Source organism: Xenia sp. Carnegie-2017, unplaced genomic scaffold (genome assembly GCF_021976095.1).
Source record: "Xenia sp. Carnegie-2017 unplaced genomic scaffold, XeniaSp_v1 HiC_scaffold_20, whole genome shotgun sequence".
Classification (NCBI taxonomy): domain Eukaryota; kingdom Metazoa; phylum Cnidaria; class Anthozoa; order Malacalcyonacea; family Xeniidae; genus Xenia; species Xenia sp. Carnegie-2017.
This window is the reverse complement of record NW_025813483.1, coordinates 6,801,028-6,820,059: the sequence shown is the minus strand read 5'-3', so window position 1 is coordinate 6,820,059 and position 19,032 is coordinate 6,801,028. Positions and strand designations below refer to the sequence as shown.

General features: G+C 34.4%; 1 protein-coding gene across 2 annotated transcripts; it reads right to left on the bottom strand.

The window, feature by feature from the left end:
• Positions 1–9,681: 9,681 nt before the first annotated feature.
• Positions 9,682–13,138, bottom strand: LOC124442385. 2 transcript variants are annotated; one of them, XR_006947234.1, is made up of 3 exons: positions 12,839–13,129; positions 11,136–11,406; positions 9,682–10,322 (listed from the first exon to the last, which is right to left on the bottom strand). XR_006947234.1 is itself a non-coding variant. In XM_046992883.1 (3 exons), the coding sequence occupies exons 1-3, from the start codon at positions 13,033–13,035 to the stop codon at positions 10,259–10,261; spliced, it is 528 nt and encodes a 175-aa protein (XP_046848839.1). In that variant the 5' UTR covers positions 13,036–13,138; the 3' UTR covers positions 9,682–10,258. The 2 variants fall into 2 exon arrangements, 1 of the variants encoding a protein (XP_046848839.1); XM_046992883.1 differs by having other exon boundaries at positions 12,843–13,138.
• Positions 13,139–19,032: the final 5,894 nt, after the last annotated feature.

The following is a 19,032-nucleotide window of genomic DNA, read 5'->3' as shown; positions in this document are numbered from 1 at the left end:
AGTGCACATTGCAGTGTAGGATTGTGTTATTTTACTGCTTTAGTGCAATAAAGAAAATTTACTGTTTGTTAAACAACACTTAATCTCATACGATTTAGAAAGTAGTAATGTCAAGCGAGCATGACCAACTCCGCTGTGAGTCATTAATGGGTTTGTAGATTTCTCGGGGTAAAAAAATAGAAAAAAGATTATGGTCTCAATAACAAATTTTAGTCTTACTACAAGGGTTAAGGTAAAACGCAGATACATACGGACGGATAATAACTGCGGATGAAAAATTGCGGACGGATGAGCTAATATCATACAAAACATGTGTTTTGAGGGTCTTCCATGTTTTACCCGAAAAGGTAAAACGCGGATATGGTATTAGATATGACTTTATGACAATATTAAAAAAGCACGCGAAACAAGTATATTTCGTTTTATAATATTTGATTTCTTTCAATCATCTCCATAAATCAGTCAATTTAAAAAAAAACAAAACACTTATAATTAGTTATAAGTGATACAATTAGTATTATGATTAGTATGGTTGAAGTTTGAATAAGTATGCCAAATTTTCTTTAATGCAAAATGCCTTGAGGTGTAATTTGTGGCATTACCCAACTGGCCATTTTTACATAGCTGATCTTAAACACTTCGTTACTTAGGAAAACTAATTTTCCATCGTTGAAAAATATAACATTAGAAACTCTTTGCTCGCTATAAATAATATGACTTTTCCTTTTGCACATTTCCTTTTCCTATAGGAAAATGTACAAGTGTATGCACTTTGCAAACGAAAACGTATATAATACAGTAATGTTTACAATGCGTATCATTTACTGTTATAACTCGCCCGGATTTGTTTCATTAGGTGGAAAAAATGCTGTTTTATGCGAATACCATTCCCATTTGTGTGAAAATTGACGCTTTCTTCTCTGCTCACTTTCCCCTGTGATCGGATGACTGAACAATAAAGCATCAAACTAAACTACAGCAGGACAATAACACAAAAAGTGTGACTTTCACTATTTGTCATCGCTCATTCTTGTTTTACAAAAGGTAAAACATGGATACTATTAAAAATGTGATTTTCACGTTGTTTTAAGGATAAGCTTTGAAATAACGTAAAAGTCCCATTTTAAACCATATCCACCTTTTTTTTTCTTTTCTTTTATATTTTTTTTAACACGAATGAGCCTAAAAACATATTAGCTCATCCGTCCGTCCGTCCGCGTATGTCATCCGTCCGTAATTTTTCATCCGCAGTTATTATCCGTCCGTCCGTATCCGCGTTTTACCCTTACCCGTTATTTACGCCTGTCTTGTAAGTTTTATTGTTCGTTATCTTCTTTCAAAATAAATGAGACAATGTGTTCAAGTCTAAGTCTAGTGTGCTTCCTTCTGTTCAACTTTCATATGCTCTCGATTGTTTTATCTATCAACAAAAAGTATACTCAGCAAGACGAAGGAGATTGTTATAGTATCTTTGTATTTGTTTGTCTATTCACTTTGACGACGGATTTATATTTGTTTACACAAAATCCTGTGAAATTGATACTTAAGTATATTGTACTTATCACTGCAATCTGGACTTGACGACATTCGATTTGATGGCGTGAAATGTAATGTTATTTATTCGTCAGCAAAATGACTTAATTTGACTGAGCTAAAAAATATACCCCTTAAAGTTGTGATGTTGGCTTAACAGTCACAAAAAAAAACACATTAATATGGCATTTGCTTTTGGGAAAATGATATTGGAAATTGATCCGAGTTTTTAAAAGCGTCATTTTAGGTGTTTCGATCAGCAAAATATGCACTGATTGATAGCTATATTGTCCGAATTCTGAGAGCTCGCGCTTACTCAGTGCGACATAAAATTACGCTGTCTCTAATCAATGACGAAGCCATTTCTTCAGATATTGCAAAATTTTTCCCATAATATATCAAATCAAGCCATCAGTGGGGTGAAAATAATGTCTTAGAATAATTATAAGGTGTTTATTAAAGTCTCACTCAGTGAGTGTTAGTGTGAGCTTATAGTATACAGGTAAATACTCTGAGAAAATGATTCTCGTTGATTTCTGGGTGCTTATCAAAGCCAAAGAACAATAATCGTCTTGTCAGAAACATAGACTGAAAAGATGTGGCAGCAAGAAATGCATCATTCCTTCATCTACTTTTGCGTCGCACCACCCCATTTATAGAATCAATCCTGGTTTGTAAAACATTTGGTAAAAATTTCAACAAAGATGTATGACTTTTATTTCATATGTGGAACTTAAATGAGCACTTGTAACTTTTAAATATCTACTTCGTTTTGTTACTTATGTATGACACGTGAGCGTATCCTCAGTATGAGTTATATGCTAGCAGCGACGGAGGTTGTGGCAGCATGATGGTAGGCTTATAGTGATGGAAGGCATGGCAACACTATAGGAAAGGATGTTTGAAGAAAAGGAAAGAAAAGGAAATGGAAAAAAAATAACGAAAAATGATGAAATTAAAAAAGATCCAAAAAGAAAGATGATGGCTAGGCAATGCTAATTGGAAAATGTTTGGCATCATGCACATATAACCATCCATGCATTCAGTACACGTATGTCCTAGCTTTCATGAAGTTCCTTGTTCCTCCAGTATGGCTGTGCAGAATTTTGTGCAATTGTTGTTTACAATTGATACACAAGATATCTCAAAACATAAAACAATCAAGGATAAACCGCTTCAGCGAAAGATTCTACAAAAGGCTGCAGGAAATTTATCTACATGTGCAGTGGTTGTTTTTTGGACACTCTAGAAGTTATATACAACTCTCTTATGGAAATCAAAATCATCAAATTTGCTTCTTCAGCGGTTCTAGATTTCTAGCAGCTAAATGTCCATTCTAGCTTCAATATTTTCTAAATTTTGTATTATTTGTCTGTAAATATTTTTTAATGCATCACTTTTTTATTGTCGTTAGGTATCTGCTTTCCTCTCTGTCGCGTTGTTCATTGGAAGTATCGTCATTTACTGTACATCTTTATTAGGGACAGTTCGAATCAGCTTCATCAACATGGATAATTAATCCAGTTTAAACGTAGTGTAGGAGATCAGTGTAACATGTCTCTTTTTTTACTCAAAATAAAGTCATTTTTCGTGATGGATATTAAAAATAGCATGAGATTTTGTGTATTTCGTTCAATGAAGGTGCACAAAGCGATAAAATTGTGCGTGCGTCTTCTAACATTCCACGTGAAAAGTAATAGCCAGCGAAAGGCGAATGACGCATAACATTGGTGAAATGACGAATAGTACATAGCATTTGTAGGCTGTTTCTACATTCCTTGGGGATTAGGTTAACAAAGAAGGAAACGCCCAGTGTTGTTCGAATCAAAAGTCATTCGTTAATTTTTGCCAAATTGTAAACAGCAGTGTGACTATGACGTGTGGTGAAAACGCACCATATCAAACAAGTATTCAACGTTAGTATAACTACATCGGACAGACTCAAAGAAACTGCAGACGACACTATCCAGAGTTGGGAACAGACATTTGGTATTATTCTCCAAAGGCAGATAAAAAGGTAAAGCAAATTTCATCTTTTTCATACATGTTTGTAGTATTTGTTGCTCGAAAACACTATACATGTCTAGTGCAAACGTGTATCAAGCATGCCATACTTTACAAGGTTTTTCCATGGCTCAGAAGTAGGAATAAACTTTTAAAACTACAAAAATCGTATGATGGATTACATTGAGAACGGTTGGAAATCAACCTAAACGCTGGTCAATGAACATCAAAATCCACGGTCTTTCTCAAACGGTATCTTGTGTTATAGATAATGATCATTTATAAAATGTATGATATCGTAGTTATTACTTGTTAAGTAGGTAAGGTTTCGTCTCTGGTTGTTTCATTTAAAGCAAAATCGGATGGAGAGGAAAATGAGTATGATTATCTACGGGCTTTAGGGTTTGCAGTTGCGTTTCCATTTTCATGGCGATCAACAAAAGAAAGGATACAAGTTTTAATGCTCACAATAATATATGAGAACTAAATGCAAAGAGAGAAGTGCAAAGTTGTTCTATTTTTTAATACGATATGATTTATTATACAATACGTTTTTTATACAAAATGCGTTTATCGATGGATGAATGTTTTTTAATTTTTATCTGTATCTAACCCGTGGTTTACGTAAATCTTTCAGCGAACTGTATGCGTTTTATACTTATCAAAAGATGTCCAGTAATTTGCATAATTGAATTAGGCCCAACTAAGCATAACTTTCAATCGGCAAGCTGTTCACAGTGCAACTTTCAAAGTCCCACATAAGAAAGTCGTTAAATTGCACGCGCCCTTGTAGCCATGCTGGTGCATCGAAAATACTAGATACTAGCAAAGAATAGCAATTCTTCATACTTATTAATGACTGCATGGCCATTTTTTTATGAAGTCGATTTTGCAAATTAGTCACATGGTTGTATCGATAATATATCTTATGTTTTGGACAGATTTGATCTAAACGTCCTTCATCTTTGAAAAAATCATGATTTCAAGAAAGAAGGCAAGATCGCTGCATTACATTGACGTTTCTTTCTTGTATTTCTATTACAAAAATTAAAAGTAGGCAGAAAAGGCAAAAGAAAGGGCAAAACATATTTAAATGTGAACGGCCTTTTCACAAGGGAGAGCTATTAACAATTTTGCACAATTACAGAAAAGCGAACAAAATTTGCATTACACTACATACAATTTTCATTTCAAATCATGTTACATTTTACTTAAGTCAAATGTTTCGCCAATAGTGAAAATCATCACTTCCAATCAAAGGATTCTAATCCATGCACGCAACACTCGTCATCTTCAATGGCCAATAGTTAAACAATCATCCTCCCTCGGTTGATATTAATTCTTGTTTGTGATCGTGTGTGAGAATTAAGAGTTTTAGACATTAGTATTTATCAAATTAAAATTTTCATCATGAGACATCATTACTAGGAGATGGTTAATACATGTGCTCATTGACGTAAGGAATCAGTGGTACATTGAAATAGCAATAGAATCATATTTTGTCATCTTGGCCAAGCCGAGTGAGTTATGTAATTTATGTTTGTACTCTAAAAGCAGCCAAATCTTTGGCTAAATAACGTGTTTCTAGATATTCTCATTGCATAAGACCACACACATGAGACAATGCCCTTTTTATGGAAAAGCTGTTCATTGGAAACAATTCAGATACGTTGTAAGGCTATTCTCTACCAACCCATCCACCCCACCCCCAATTGTTGAACGTGCTCTGTGATCACTATCCATACCTCCCCAAGCATGAACTATCTTTAATGGGGGTAAATTTTATTTTAGGTGACCACTTTTACATGATGTCAGGGGAACTTTTCAGAAGAACTCTCCTTATATTTTCTTTTGCGCAAATGGTAAGAACTCATATGTGTGACACGAAGCTGTTGTTGGCTCATTCCAATCAATAATTTCTATAATTGTGAGGAGGAATAACAGCCTTCACGCTCTCTTTATCTTACACGGCTAAGATATACGATAATGCATTTAACACAATACATAATTATATATCTGAAAGGCAGAGTACAACCTACTACAAGATCTACAATATTGATGTTTATTGATGACTTAAACAAAGGTTATGTCTATAGAAACTGGTTTTAAATTAACATAGAGTTCAATCAATCAGCCAGCCGTGAGCTTTAAATCATTTTATTCTTATATATTACTATGCAATTGCTTAAAACAGCTGTTTGAACTGCTTCAAAAACTATTGCTAACATTGCATAGTGAATCGAGTCCTTAAATTATATTATTCGACCCACCCAAGTCGGCTGGTGCCATCAATGGCATTGATAAAATATTCTTTAGTATTTGACCACCAACATGGCTGCCGTGACGTAGCTTGCAACCACCTTTACATTTTAAAGGAAAAAATTAAAACGTTTGTCTTAAATTCACCTGGTTTGCAATGTTATTTTGGAAAAAAATGAAAAAGGTTTTTTGGGTTAGCTGTATCAGCGTGAAAAGTGTGTTCTCTGTCTTCTCCCTAACGATAGATAATTATGGTGGTCGCCATTGCCTCAATATCGCATTTCATGGACAACGCTGCTTACAGTTTGCCAGACATGAAGAAAGATAGGTTCAAGAATTCTGGATTTTACGGACGACAGGAGGGCTTTATTTTTGCTGCGGTCTGCGGATTAATCATTTCCTTCCTATCTTGGCTTATTGCATTTGCACGAGCTTACAATAACTTAGCTTGTGCTTCTTGTGTAAGTACTACATCATGTAGGGGGGATAATAGCTTGTTCATTTAATGGATAAACTTGCGACTTGAGAATAGTTAAATTCAGGTAAAAAATGTTTTCAAAGCAAATTAGTTTCATTTTGTAACGGTCACTGTTTTTTTATATTCAAAGACACTGTTTGTTTATACTCCATGCCATTGCTGCTGTGGAACATAAACAAACAGTGGCTTCGGATAACGCCAACCTCTGCTTATACTAAAAAATACTGGATATTACTAATAAATAATATTCTTATCACTTCAACGTGATGAATTGAAAAATGAGTAAGAGTAAAAAAGTCAAATAAATTCACTGACTCGATTTTAGATAATTAATTACAGTTGTAGAAATGACGGAAACTATTGTAGATATGACGAAATAGTTACAAATATTAGTGGAATAATTTGCATGTGGACGAACCAATCTTAACCGAGCTTGTTTACATACAGTGAATAACATTGTCATTTATTCTTACCACAGATGTTGGGGTTGCATTTGTTCTCGGTTGTTTTACTGATGGTGTTAGGATCGCTTCTAGCAAAAACAACCGTCGCTTACCATGACTCATTTATTTGTGAACGCAAGAACGCCTTGGGCAAGGATACGCACTGTTATCAGTTGTCAATTGGATTGGTAAATATCAGTATTTTATATTTTATGACATGGAAACACATCATTCATTTTTTTCGTGTTAAATATGTTGCTGTCATCTCTTTTCAATATTTGGAGATAGACAGTTGCTCTTCGTGTCATGGCAACTTTTTTAATTACGTAGACTATTATGAAATACTTTGTTTGATGCCTGGCTTTTATAGTACGAGATCAACTACCGCATGATCAATTACCTTAGTTAACAACAAAACACTGATACTAAACCCAGTAGCAAAATCCTGCGTAGGCTAAAATACATCAATGGAAAATATATTTCCATTTTAAAATACTTCAGAGTGAATCCTATTGAGAGTATTTTAGTCTAAATATTCCCCGCCAATTTTTAACCAGCAGCTTAGTTATATAAGCATTTGAATTTAAAATGAGCTATAATTTATTTTGACATACTCTAGACTTCTCCATTGATTGTACCAAAGCCTAAACGCTTCTCTTTTACTGTTCCTTTCGCCAATTGTCCTGGGGGCCTTGAAAAACATACACTTAATACATGCTCCCGACGAATATAGTATGTTTCGTTTTCCGATAGTGTCAACATTGCAATGAGACTCGAGGAAAACAAAACTCACTATTTCCCGCGGGAGCGTACATTAAGTGTTTTGTTAAACTCGACGTCTTTCAGGTTGGATGCTTGGTCAGGCAAAATATCTTTTCAAAATGTATAAGGCAAACTGCAGCATTTTTTCGTCGACTTTCAAGTGATTTCTGAATCCTTTTTGAGATTAATAGTTGAAATTTTTCGGAAATAGACGGGCGATAATTTTCCACTTGCTTCCTTTGTGGAAAACAGTGCATTTATTTCAGGTCATGTGACTACAAAATGAAACAATCAAATTTAACATGCACAACACCTATGTAACAATATAATTTTATTGTCCTAGAAGTAACAGAAGTAAAATGCATGTCACGAGCTACATTTATTAATTAAACTCAATCTGTCTTCAAACATTGCGCATTTCAAGATGTAGTCGTTCGAAACCGAACATGATTTTTTCGTCTGCCATACCTGACTTAAAAAAGCAAAATCTCGTGGAACAGATTATACAATTATGCAAACATATCTTTCTCGTGTCATGATATCAATATGAAGAAATACCAAATTCGGTTGTCAATGTAAAATCAAGTTATTCGGCTCGGTATTGTTATATCGTTGTCACACCATAAAATTTCGGGCCTCTGACGAAACTTGTGTGTAAAACCGTTTTAATCTTTGTGTTATAAGTCTAACCTTAATAAACCACCCTTTCAAATGGCCGCCATCTTTATCGACTTTTGAAAATCAACTTTTCATTTCTAACAATGCATTTCAGTGAAATCATAATGACTTTTCATCAGAAATGGTGACGTCATTAGGCAACAATGAAAGACTTCTTGTCTCTTACAGGTTTGTGGTTTTGTGGCTATCCCATTGTTTCTCACAAGTGGTTTCATTTTCTACACGTTAACGTTTCACGATGCAGAGGACTTCGAGGTATTGGATAATGAAGTAAATTAGAAGTTTCGCGAAAAGTGTAGAAAAGTTTTAATTTTTATCACTTTCATTATGTACACATCTTATGTCATTGAATATTAAGAACACGTAACGTAACTGAGCAAAGTCCCCCTTTACAGAAAATATTGTCTGCGAGCAAGTGTTGGCTCGATGGGCACTTTAGGTCTTAATGTAAATTTGATTATTAAGCACAATCTATAAATATCTTTTATTTATCATTATAATTATTATATTTATTATCATTTTTATATATTTATGTAATAAAGGTTCTTCAAATAGACAAATGTTTAAGCTATTGATTTCGCAGAAGCAGAAAAGCGCCTGTTTGATTTTACCAAAACATCTTGTAAAAGGTTTGTTTATCTTCGATTGCGTCAGCCAATGCCCTACTTCATTGCTGTTTGTACTGATGTCACTGAATTCTGCTATTTCATCTCCTAATTTGCCAGTTTACTTAAGTTACGTTTACACACAACAATTTGTGAGGCCGACACCGACGGCATTATAAGTGATTCTTGCTATATTTGGAGAATTTGTCGTCTACAACTAAATCGCTGGGTGGAAATAATGCATCCGATGTATTTATGCGATGTTAAAAGCCGAAAAAGAAAACAAACAGGTCAAAGAACAACTTGTCATTGTAGCAACGATCAAGGCAATGTTAACTATTATTACCTTAAATAAAAAGGGAAAAAGAAATAAAGATCAGTGTAGGTGAAGTGCGAATCTAGGTAAATTTGCCAAATTTCCTTTTCACAAAATAATCTTGACTGTTTTCATTTTCTGAATCTCTGCAGCTTTTGGTTCGATAAAAACAACAGCCCTCTCGACATTTTCCTTTTCCGCGTTGACAGAAGACAATTCGATTATTATTTTTCGATAAACATAATTTGCTTGTTTCATAAGCTATAGCAACACAGTAAAAATCGGGATCAAAACTGTAACTTGCTAGAGATTTTCATCCGACTTTTCGAGTCGGGTGACTTTCCAAATATGGCAAGAACACGTAATATAGCCTCAGTGTCGGCCCGGCAAATCTTTGTGTGTAAACGTACCTTTAATGTGCTTTGTGGATAAATATCACAGTTTATGACAAAGTGAGGCACATTTTGCTCCGTGTCATTTCGTTCAGATACGCATGTGACTGTCTAAAATTATCTTTTCTTTGACCAATATAAAAGCTAACGGAAAATACCATCTATATCAACATATCCTAGATATCTTATGCTTCACTTTGTAATTTGATCATTTAAGACAAAACAAAATCTTTTATTAACATTACATTAACACCATTTATGTACACCAAAGTATATTAATTAGGCTACGGAGATATTAAACTCTTTCTTTACCAACGTGTCTTTAAAGTCCCACTGCCAAATGAATATATTATTAATAATAAATATAACTTTTAAAACATTTATGGTGGTAAAGAAAGGGTAAATATTCTTTCAACAGACTATTCTCTCTGCTTGTCTAGAATAGAATAGTTTTGTGTGTGTGTGGGAGGGGGAGTGTGTGCTTTTGTTTGGATTAGATTTTAGTGGGTTCTTGTTGCTGTTGCATGTCAAACTTTTTTTGTCAAATTCTGTTACCTCGCTGCTGCATTCCTTCAATCAAGGAAAGGAGGGATATGCACTCTTTGCATCCCTTCCCCTAAATCAATCCCGTCAGTCATTACGCTTTTTGAGTGTCATTTGTAAAGCAATTTTGGAGACCAATAATGGAAACACGTTCGTCTACAGTTTATCACTCATAACCATTTGTCCAGTTTCCTTTTTTTGCATTTTATTTCTTTGCAGTTTTTTCGTTTTATGTTTGAAGACATTTAAACTTCCACCACAGGAACGTTGTCGAAGAGATACTGTGAACCTTGAAAGTCCCTTTTTTCCCTAAAGCGAGAAAATAGAGTAATGAAAATCAGCATCCACGTCCACGACGTATAGGTCGAGTACATAGAGGCTGAGTTCAGTTGTCTAAATACTGGGCTGAAACTGACGATATAAACACACAAGCTTGTAGTAACGCAAGTTTGGCAGTTTTGAACTATAGGGCGAAAGATTTACTAGTGTCTGACTCTGAAGAATTAACGATGAAACAACAGTCGAGGATTTTTGACGGGGTAAATTTACTTTCAAAGTATTGCGGTTTCAATAACGACATGGCAAAGACATCATGCAACTAGCATTTTTCATTCAACAGAATTGAAAATGATTCAGCCGTGGGAAAGTGAAGATGCAAGCTGAAGCAATTTCTACATGACGAAATAAAATTTGAAAGCAAGCAAGCAAGTTTTGTTATTGATGAAAGCAAGCAAGTTTTGTTATTGATGTGGGATATTTAGTCTAAACATCCCCAAAAAAAATATTGATGAGGGATTAGTACTAAATATCCTTCATCCATATAATTGAGGGAAATACTTTAGTAAATGTCCCTGTGATAACAAATGATCCCGATGCAACAATTTTATTAATTATCTAAAGAATGTTCTCAACAGTCGCCATGTAACGGAAAAATCCCCTATAGTGTAAAGATTTTGTTGATTTCATACTCCATTGAGCATCGACACATTGATGCACTCCCACTAAATAGCCGCTTCGACGTCATATGAAAACTCACCATATCATCTAAATATGTGTATTTACCATATCATCTAAACTCTCCATATCATCTAAATATGATAACATTTTTAGGTGTCTGCTTACCGGGCATTATATTTTTTTCGACAAATGAAAAGCACCATGACAGCCAGTGCTACGATAATCACCAACACAACCGAAATGATTAACCAGGTAAGCCAATTGTTCTCATCGTTACCAATTTTTTCCGTTGAGGAAGACGCAGATGGGATGATTCTTGGAGGTTCTTGGGTAGTGCCTTCTACAGAAGGGGCTGCGGTGCTAGGCGAAGATGTTCGAATGGTGGTCGGTGTCGTTGACGGAGTCGATGTAATGGAAATAGAAGATGATGGTTTTTCTAAAGAAACGTGAAAATTCTACGCTTAATTCAACAAATAAGTCACCTCTAGGAAAACCAATACGTGTATCGATGCCAAATATTTCAATTGTGTATATTTCAATACATAAATTCATTCTTATCAGTAAAGTTTCCAACAATGATTTGAAGTCCCTCAGGAAATGCATTTTTTTTGCAATACGTTGTTGTGGAAATTGGAATGATTATGAAGTAAAAGGTGATTGCTTTGATTTTTTCACAAAATAAAATCACTACATTTTTACTTTTTTTAATTCATGTATGTCATTAATTTAAATGATAAAAAAATTTTACATTAATAATTTCACAGTTGCTTAACAACCAAGCTTTTCAAAATTAGGACTACAAAGTACTCGTTAGGATATTTATGGACATGGTTCACATAACATGTAGGGAAAACCCCTTTGCCAAAATATTACTTCACGAGGTATCTCACCGTCGACTGTGACATATCGATGATATAAAACAGATTTAAAGAAATTTGTGGCCCAGTATCATTGATTTGTAACACTCAACCAAAACCAATATTTAGAAAGCTAAGCGCAGCTACATGAATTTTTTCTTAAGTAAATAGAAAGTGTTAATTTGTCATGTCATGTGTACTGTGGGCGAGTACAAACTTGTGAAATGAATGTAAACATTTGAGTATTTCTGCCGGGTATTTTACCCTATTCTATATTTTACATCAAATATCGACGCGTTTTAAGTGGGCAAGCTGTTATCTTTGGAAAAGGTGAAACGATGCATGTTTTGTAATATGACCACTATTTCTACGGCGCTTGTCCAAAATTGAGTCATGTTCTTACATACAAAAAATATAAACATGGATTTCAAAATAGCAAATACCATGGTGAATGGTGATAATAACAATGTAATAGTTCTTAAAAGAAATTTAATAGTTCATAACTATTACATTGATATTATCACCATTCACCATGGTATTTGCTATTTTGAAATCCATATTTAAGTTTGTCATAATGACAAAGTCTCTGTTTAAATAATATAAACTTCTCCTACAAATAATATAAATATGCCGGACAAATTTATAAGCTAATAGATAAATCTCTTAATTTTCTATTAAAAAAACTAACTTTCTAATGATGTTACATCGCAATAATAAAAAGACTTTTAGATTTTATCATGACTCGTATCACTCGCAAGTCGTAAACGTTACAAAGTATGGGCACTCAAAGTTAACAAAAACAAACAATAAATTCTTTACCAATTTGTACATAGAGAACTTAACATTGACTTTACTTGATATATTTAATAATGGATATTTTATCGTATTGTATCGTATTATTGTAAGGTGTGTTGATATAGCGGTATAGTCATATAGGTTCTAAGTGGCTTATGCAATCTGATGCAATAGTCGCTATCAAAAATCGCGCAAAAGACTAACGATTATATAAACTTACTACAGTGCTCTTTGCATAGTTCTTTGTCTTGCCCTTGTTCTTCGCAGAATAAAGGACACTTCTTACAAATGGGATCTTTACCAAAATAGGTGCTTGGGTAGAATCCTGGTAAGCACGTTGTCGCTTCAACACGATACACGAATGAGCCGAACACGCATAAAATACCGAATAACGACACACATAAGTGCATCATAGTAGTATGCAAAAAATAAAGTTTTTCCAATACGTCCAAGTAGGGTAAATTTCAACTCATAATCTGACTTTAGTAATTTCTTCTTCTGTCGACATGCCGCATACTTTAATTGTCAATATATCCTTTGGAATGAAGCTTGATTAGTAATAATGTCATTTTCAATAAAGTCTGTTCCTATAGTGATGATTTCCGTTGACGTCATCTTATGTGTTCTTTGAAGTGGCAATGACTCATCAATTTGTTTTGAGTTGATACATTTGGGAAATGGGATTTCTCTATTGGATGAGACGAGTGGCCATATTTTTAACCTCAAACACTTTTTATATGAAAGAGAGAACGCAACAACGATAAAACTAATTTTGTAAAGGATTTTAATCATGGCAAGTGTCTGAACAGAATTGATAAAAAGTAAAAGATAGCATCCAAAATTTGATGCTCTTAGTGTTTAAACTATAGTCAATGGAGTACATTGCCTTGAAGTGACCAAAATTAATCGTCAACTGCTGTGCCAAAATGCTACTGCCTGGTTTCTCAATTTCATGAGTGAAATTGTTGATGGGAGATGATTGACTTGTGACGCAGGCAGTGACGTACGCTCTTTATTCTGAATTTTTGCTGTCTCAGGAAAATATTTGTCGAGAATGTTTGCTTTTAATGTATTTTGAGTTCTTTATTTGCAAAGTGCGTTGTATCCATTTTTATGCGAACTCGAATGATGAAGGAAGAATAATAGCAACATAGTTTTCAGATTTAGTTTACCATAAACCCAGCAAAATAAGAAATTTTAGAAATGAACAATGTGCGTCAATGTTTCGTATTTTCTTACTATTTAAAGATGGAAAGATCCATCTCAGTATGATTTTTTTCTAAAAAATATTGACCTAAATCCTCCATTAGAAAGAGTAAACACTAGAATTAAATGCACTTTTAACTGTTATGGAATAGTATACTAGATGAAGGAAAACAAGTTTCTAATCAAACATTAAGCTTTATACAAGGTACGTTAGACTGTATTATTTGCTTAAAAATTAAATTACATTATGATTACAAAAATTAACTTTGGTTTGTAGCTTATGACGTAATATTAAAGACTTTTCATGTTTCGTGAAGGTGCTAAACTCATCTTTTTACAAGACTTAACTTATCAGCGTAAGAACAAAAGTCAAGTATTCCGACTACGCTCACTCTCATTTTTATTTTAGAAAACTGTAGAGACCACGATGACTTGTTTTGTAAATAGATACTATTTTCAGCTGCAACTATTTTAGTGACTACCAGTAATTTTCTTGCAATTTAGAATTGACGCTTCTGGCTTTTTAGAATTCTGTAGATGTTTCTCCACAAAACATAAGTGCCAGTAAGCAACCACTCTTTCGAGGTATGTGTGGCGAAAGTTCTCAAGAAAACACATGATTTTTCTTATAATTTAATTCAACGCATTTAAAGGAAAATTCGTAAATTAATTACGATTAACGGTTTATTATAAGTATTACTCCACCGTGTGACACACACGCTACATCATTAAGTAAATACATATATCAGGGCCTGTTTACATGATCCCGGGCAAGCGGGACAAGTGCTCACCGAGATCCCGTGTGTAATAATAGTTCTAATCAGTATTTCTATGATCCCGCCATTTATCCCGCCTTGACGCGATCTCGGTCTTTGCTGCTGGGATATCGCTTTACCGAGACTAGAACTTGGCCATGTAAGTAATTTGCCACTTTATCCCGGTAAGCCGGGATAATGACATCGAGTAAAATATCGTTGTTTTAACATTAGCATTGGCAAAACAATAGTGTTTCGCTTGCTTACAGACTCAAGCAAAACAGCCAACCCACCAAGCATTTAATGCAGTCTTTTCCCGGTCAGCAGTTCATCCATATAAACAAAAAAAGTTTCTCGGCTAGCTGGGATGAAATAATCTCGTACCGCTTGACCGGGGATCATGTAACACACCCTAAATATAAGAAACGATATTTGTGATAATCTCTGACACACCCATCTGCCAATCACTGTGATTGTAACAGTCTTATGGGAGTTGAGGAAGCATAGTCTCGATGATGCAATTCCAAGTTTATTTTCAGAGTGAATCGTTGAATGTCTTCTTGTAATCATATTATGTCGGCAACAAAACGCTACAGAATACACTGCTGGAGATTCCTGAAGCTCCTGAATACGGATTGCCTGGATTGATGGATTTCTAAACCGGTTTCATCATACTTTTTGTGTCATATGGTTCTCCTCGGCAAAAGCGACGTTCAGCTTACTGACGGCAAGAATGTTTCATGGGCGTTCATGTAAGTTTATTATTTATCGTTTTTCTTCCTTATTGGTAGTCTCTGCCAACGTGTCTGGTGTGGTTTATTTTGCTCAACACAATACTGATATGTCCTACAAGGCTACAAATGTTTTGTTATTTTACGAAACGTTATGTAATGAAACGCTTCAACTTAGCGAAGGAATTTGTAATTGCGCGTCTTCGTTTTCATTGTTATTCTCTTTGACGAACGGTTTCCATCACAATTCTCCTGACAATGAGACTTGTGTACGTCGTCACTATTTCTGCCACCTTTTATACTTGTGTGAAATTAAAATTGTTGACAAGAACAATTGTGTTTTGATCGGAATATGATGGAGTATTTGATATGTTGTTTGTTGGTGGCAATACTTGTGCCGAGCAATGTCGTCTTGTCTGGTTAATTGTGACGTCTAATCATAAGCTAGAGTATTTGCCCCCTGTTGAGTTCACATTGTAGTGTGGGATTGTTTTATTTTACTGTTTATACATGCAATTAAAGAAATTACACTGTCTGTTGAACAACACTTTATTACGACGTTTAAAAACGCGCTCAATAACGTCAAGCTCGCATGACTTTAACTCGTGGTGGAGTCGTGAATGGACTTGTGGATTTTTCTCGGTAGATTTATTAAAATAATACTATGGTCTCTATAACTAGGTGAAAAAGTTCGTCTTTGCGAAAAATTTAGTGCACGTTAGAATTTGCGATAGTGATGTTTGCATAAACGTATCATCATGATTCAATTCAGACTCTACGCACTTCTGTCACGTTTAAAGTAGACGTCTGACAAGATACTGGCATAACTGCAGTGCTTTTCAATGTGTACTCTTATGTTTGAACTGAGATTTATGGTCTATGGTTTTTGCGCATGTACTTATAGGTGGTTATTTTAATAATGATGAAGGCGGTGCATCAGCTTCTGTTTGAAATCAACAGACGTTTAGAATTAGCATGCTTCCATGAGTGTTAAAATTGTTCCCAAATGCTGTTGAAAACTATAAATTCACTAGTCACAAAAGCACAAGCAAGAACACAAAGCCAGCATGATATCCTGATGTTGGACGAAATAAAACAAAATGGATTTTCTTTTTTTGCTTTCAATTCTTGGCATCACAGTATAAGGTATTATTATTATATACTCGCCTTTGTAGTTGTTTAATGCAATGTATTTATTTTTTTGATTTTTGATCTATGAACTTTTTATCAAGATCAAATCTCTTAAGACATTTTTATTAATAAATGAATCAATTTCTGAAGGGCTAGAGAAAATGACCTTCTCAATATTCTTCTCATCTTAATTATCGAAGATTGCGGTTGTTAATTGCTTAGCATTTATAGCTAAAAGCGTTAACCAAAGAACCAATAGTCGAAAAGAAATAATAAATATGTTTTTAAAAGAACTTAGAGCCTGATTACATGAAGCATTTCAACCCCAGGGCTGAATTTGAACCCTTTTGGGTGGGTTAAAATTTTTCCGATTATATAGCAGCTTTCCACCCCGGATCTGAGGTCTTGAGTAATTGCGCGCAAGTAATGAATTTCTCGCGAATATTCAAAATTGTAAACATGGCTGACAAAACTTTTATCGATTTGTAATTTTCGGTGCTCATCAACTGTGACGGATCATTGGCATAAATGGAAGCCATCTCACGTTTGACAGCTTTGTACTGCTTTACTTTGTCTGCATTAAAATCACTTCTTAAATTATAAGCGTCTTATAATTGCTCAAACTTCTTAAAAGATTGTCACTTTGTTGTTATCCCTACGAAATCTTTTTACAGGGACGATAATAGCACTTTCTGCTTCTGTATTTTCTTCGGATCGTAGGATACCTCGTGAGTTGTATTGACTCCATTTTGTTTTGGTCATGTGCAGTATTGCACGCATTTCTTCGCTACCACGGATGCTCACTGATTTCAGCCCTGGGTATCAAACAATTACATGAGATATTTTCAGCCCCGGTGTTAATTTCAGCAAAGGGCTGAGATGTCAGCCCGGGTAGCTCAAGCAAGGATGAAATTTCAACGCCGGGGTTGAGTTCAGCACCGGGGTTGAAAAGCTGTCATGTAATAGCGCATTGTATTTGATTAGGATTTATAGAGCAGACAGGGCTGAAATTTCAGCCCACTTAACAGGGCTGAGTTCAAACTCAGGGTTGAAAATGCTTCATGTAATCAGGCCCTTAGAACATGATTTATCATATAGGATGCTATTTAATTTTTTATATGGAAAATAATCTAAATTCAGATTATGAGTGGTAAAGACCACCTTAAGTTTAGGTGGGACAAACCGAAAAACAATTAAATATGTAAATTTAGTCGTAGTGCTCCATCATAACTAATCACACATGATACATTGAATGCTTAGAATTATTTTGGCTGTTACAACAAACATGCATATATTGTGATTTATTGCTCGGACGTAAGATCAACTGAGAATTGCTAAAGCCTTTGGGTAAATTCACGTCGCATTTGGAGTTATGTGCAACAATATGGATATTAAATAGTGCCATTCCAGCTAAAAATGTCGTATCACAATTTGTGGCAAATTTGGCTGCTTGTCTATTAGCTTCCTCACGCGCTTAACTACTTTATAAAAGGGATTGAGCATTGAGGCTTGTGAATATTTTAGAGATGTTATACGTCATTTCAATTTCGTTGAAAAATAATTAAATTTTGGGTTTTTAACAGTCTGTTTTGTACATTGATATTAATATTTTTCTTGGGTTAGAGAACCTACTACTAACTATGTTTTGTAGATTCTAAGTATGTATAGTTCAGTTTTCCTACCTGATTAGAGCGTCATCTTTAAAATAATTTATTTGTATAAAATTTCAAATTCAGACATCAAGAAAATAATTTATTGAAAACTTTTGAGCTGCAAGCAATGGTGAATTAGATTCACAAATAACAATTATTCTGTTGAATTGATGAATATAAATTAAGTACAAACATATTAAAGTAAAAACTGCCTTTAGCACCCCCTATATTTAACAACCTCTTGCCTTTACAGATCATCATAAAATTTTTTTTCTTCAAATTTTGACCACTCTCACTGGCGGCAGTTGTTGGCAAATATAGTTGGTGCACAACACAGGTTCTACTGCACTTCAAACACTTTAAGTAACTATATATTGGCATGCTTTTTTAAAGAGGTGCTTAAACCCAAAAACTTTGCAATAGCATATTCAAAAATGATTTTAACCGTAATAAAATTGATATTAAGGAAATATCCAATCGTTGAGCCAATTTAAATTTCAATCAACAAGAATTGAATTCAATTTGTACAAAAATCTGGAATGATAGGCCTTGCAAAAGAAACTATCCAACAAACAATTAAGGACTGTGCATGTCTTAGTAGCTGCTACTTGTACGCATGAAAGAGTCTCATAGTTTTACAAGTAGGAATATGAGCTTCAATTTAAGCAAACATTACTTAAAACTACTTACTGTACGCTTCTGACTTCAGTTGCTACTTTTACTGCTAGCGAGTGTATTGAAGAGCTATCAATCGAAGTTTTTTGAATAAAATTGGATTTAATTGGTGAAAATTGTTGAAATTGCTCTTGATTCTTAAGATGGCGTAATTTTTTCTCCGACACAAATGAAAATGTCATTCGCTTTTGAGGCAACTATTCAGTAACTTTACTTCTTCAAGTATATTGCTGTAAATTCTATTGAAGACGCTATAGTTA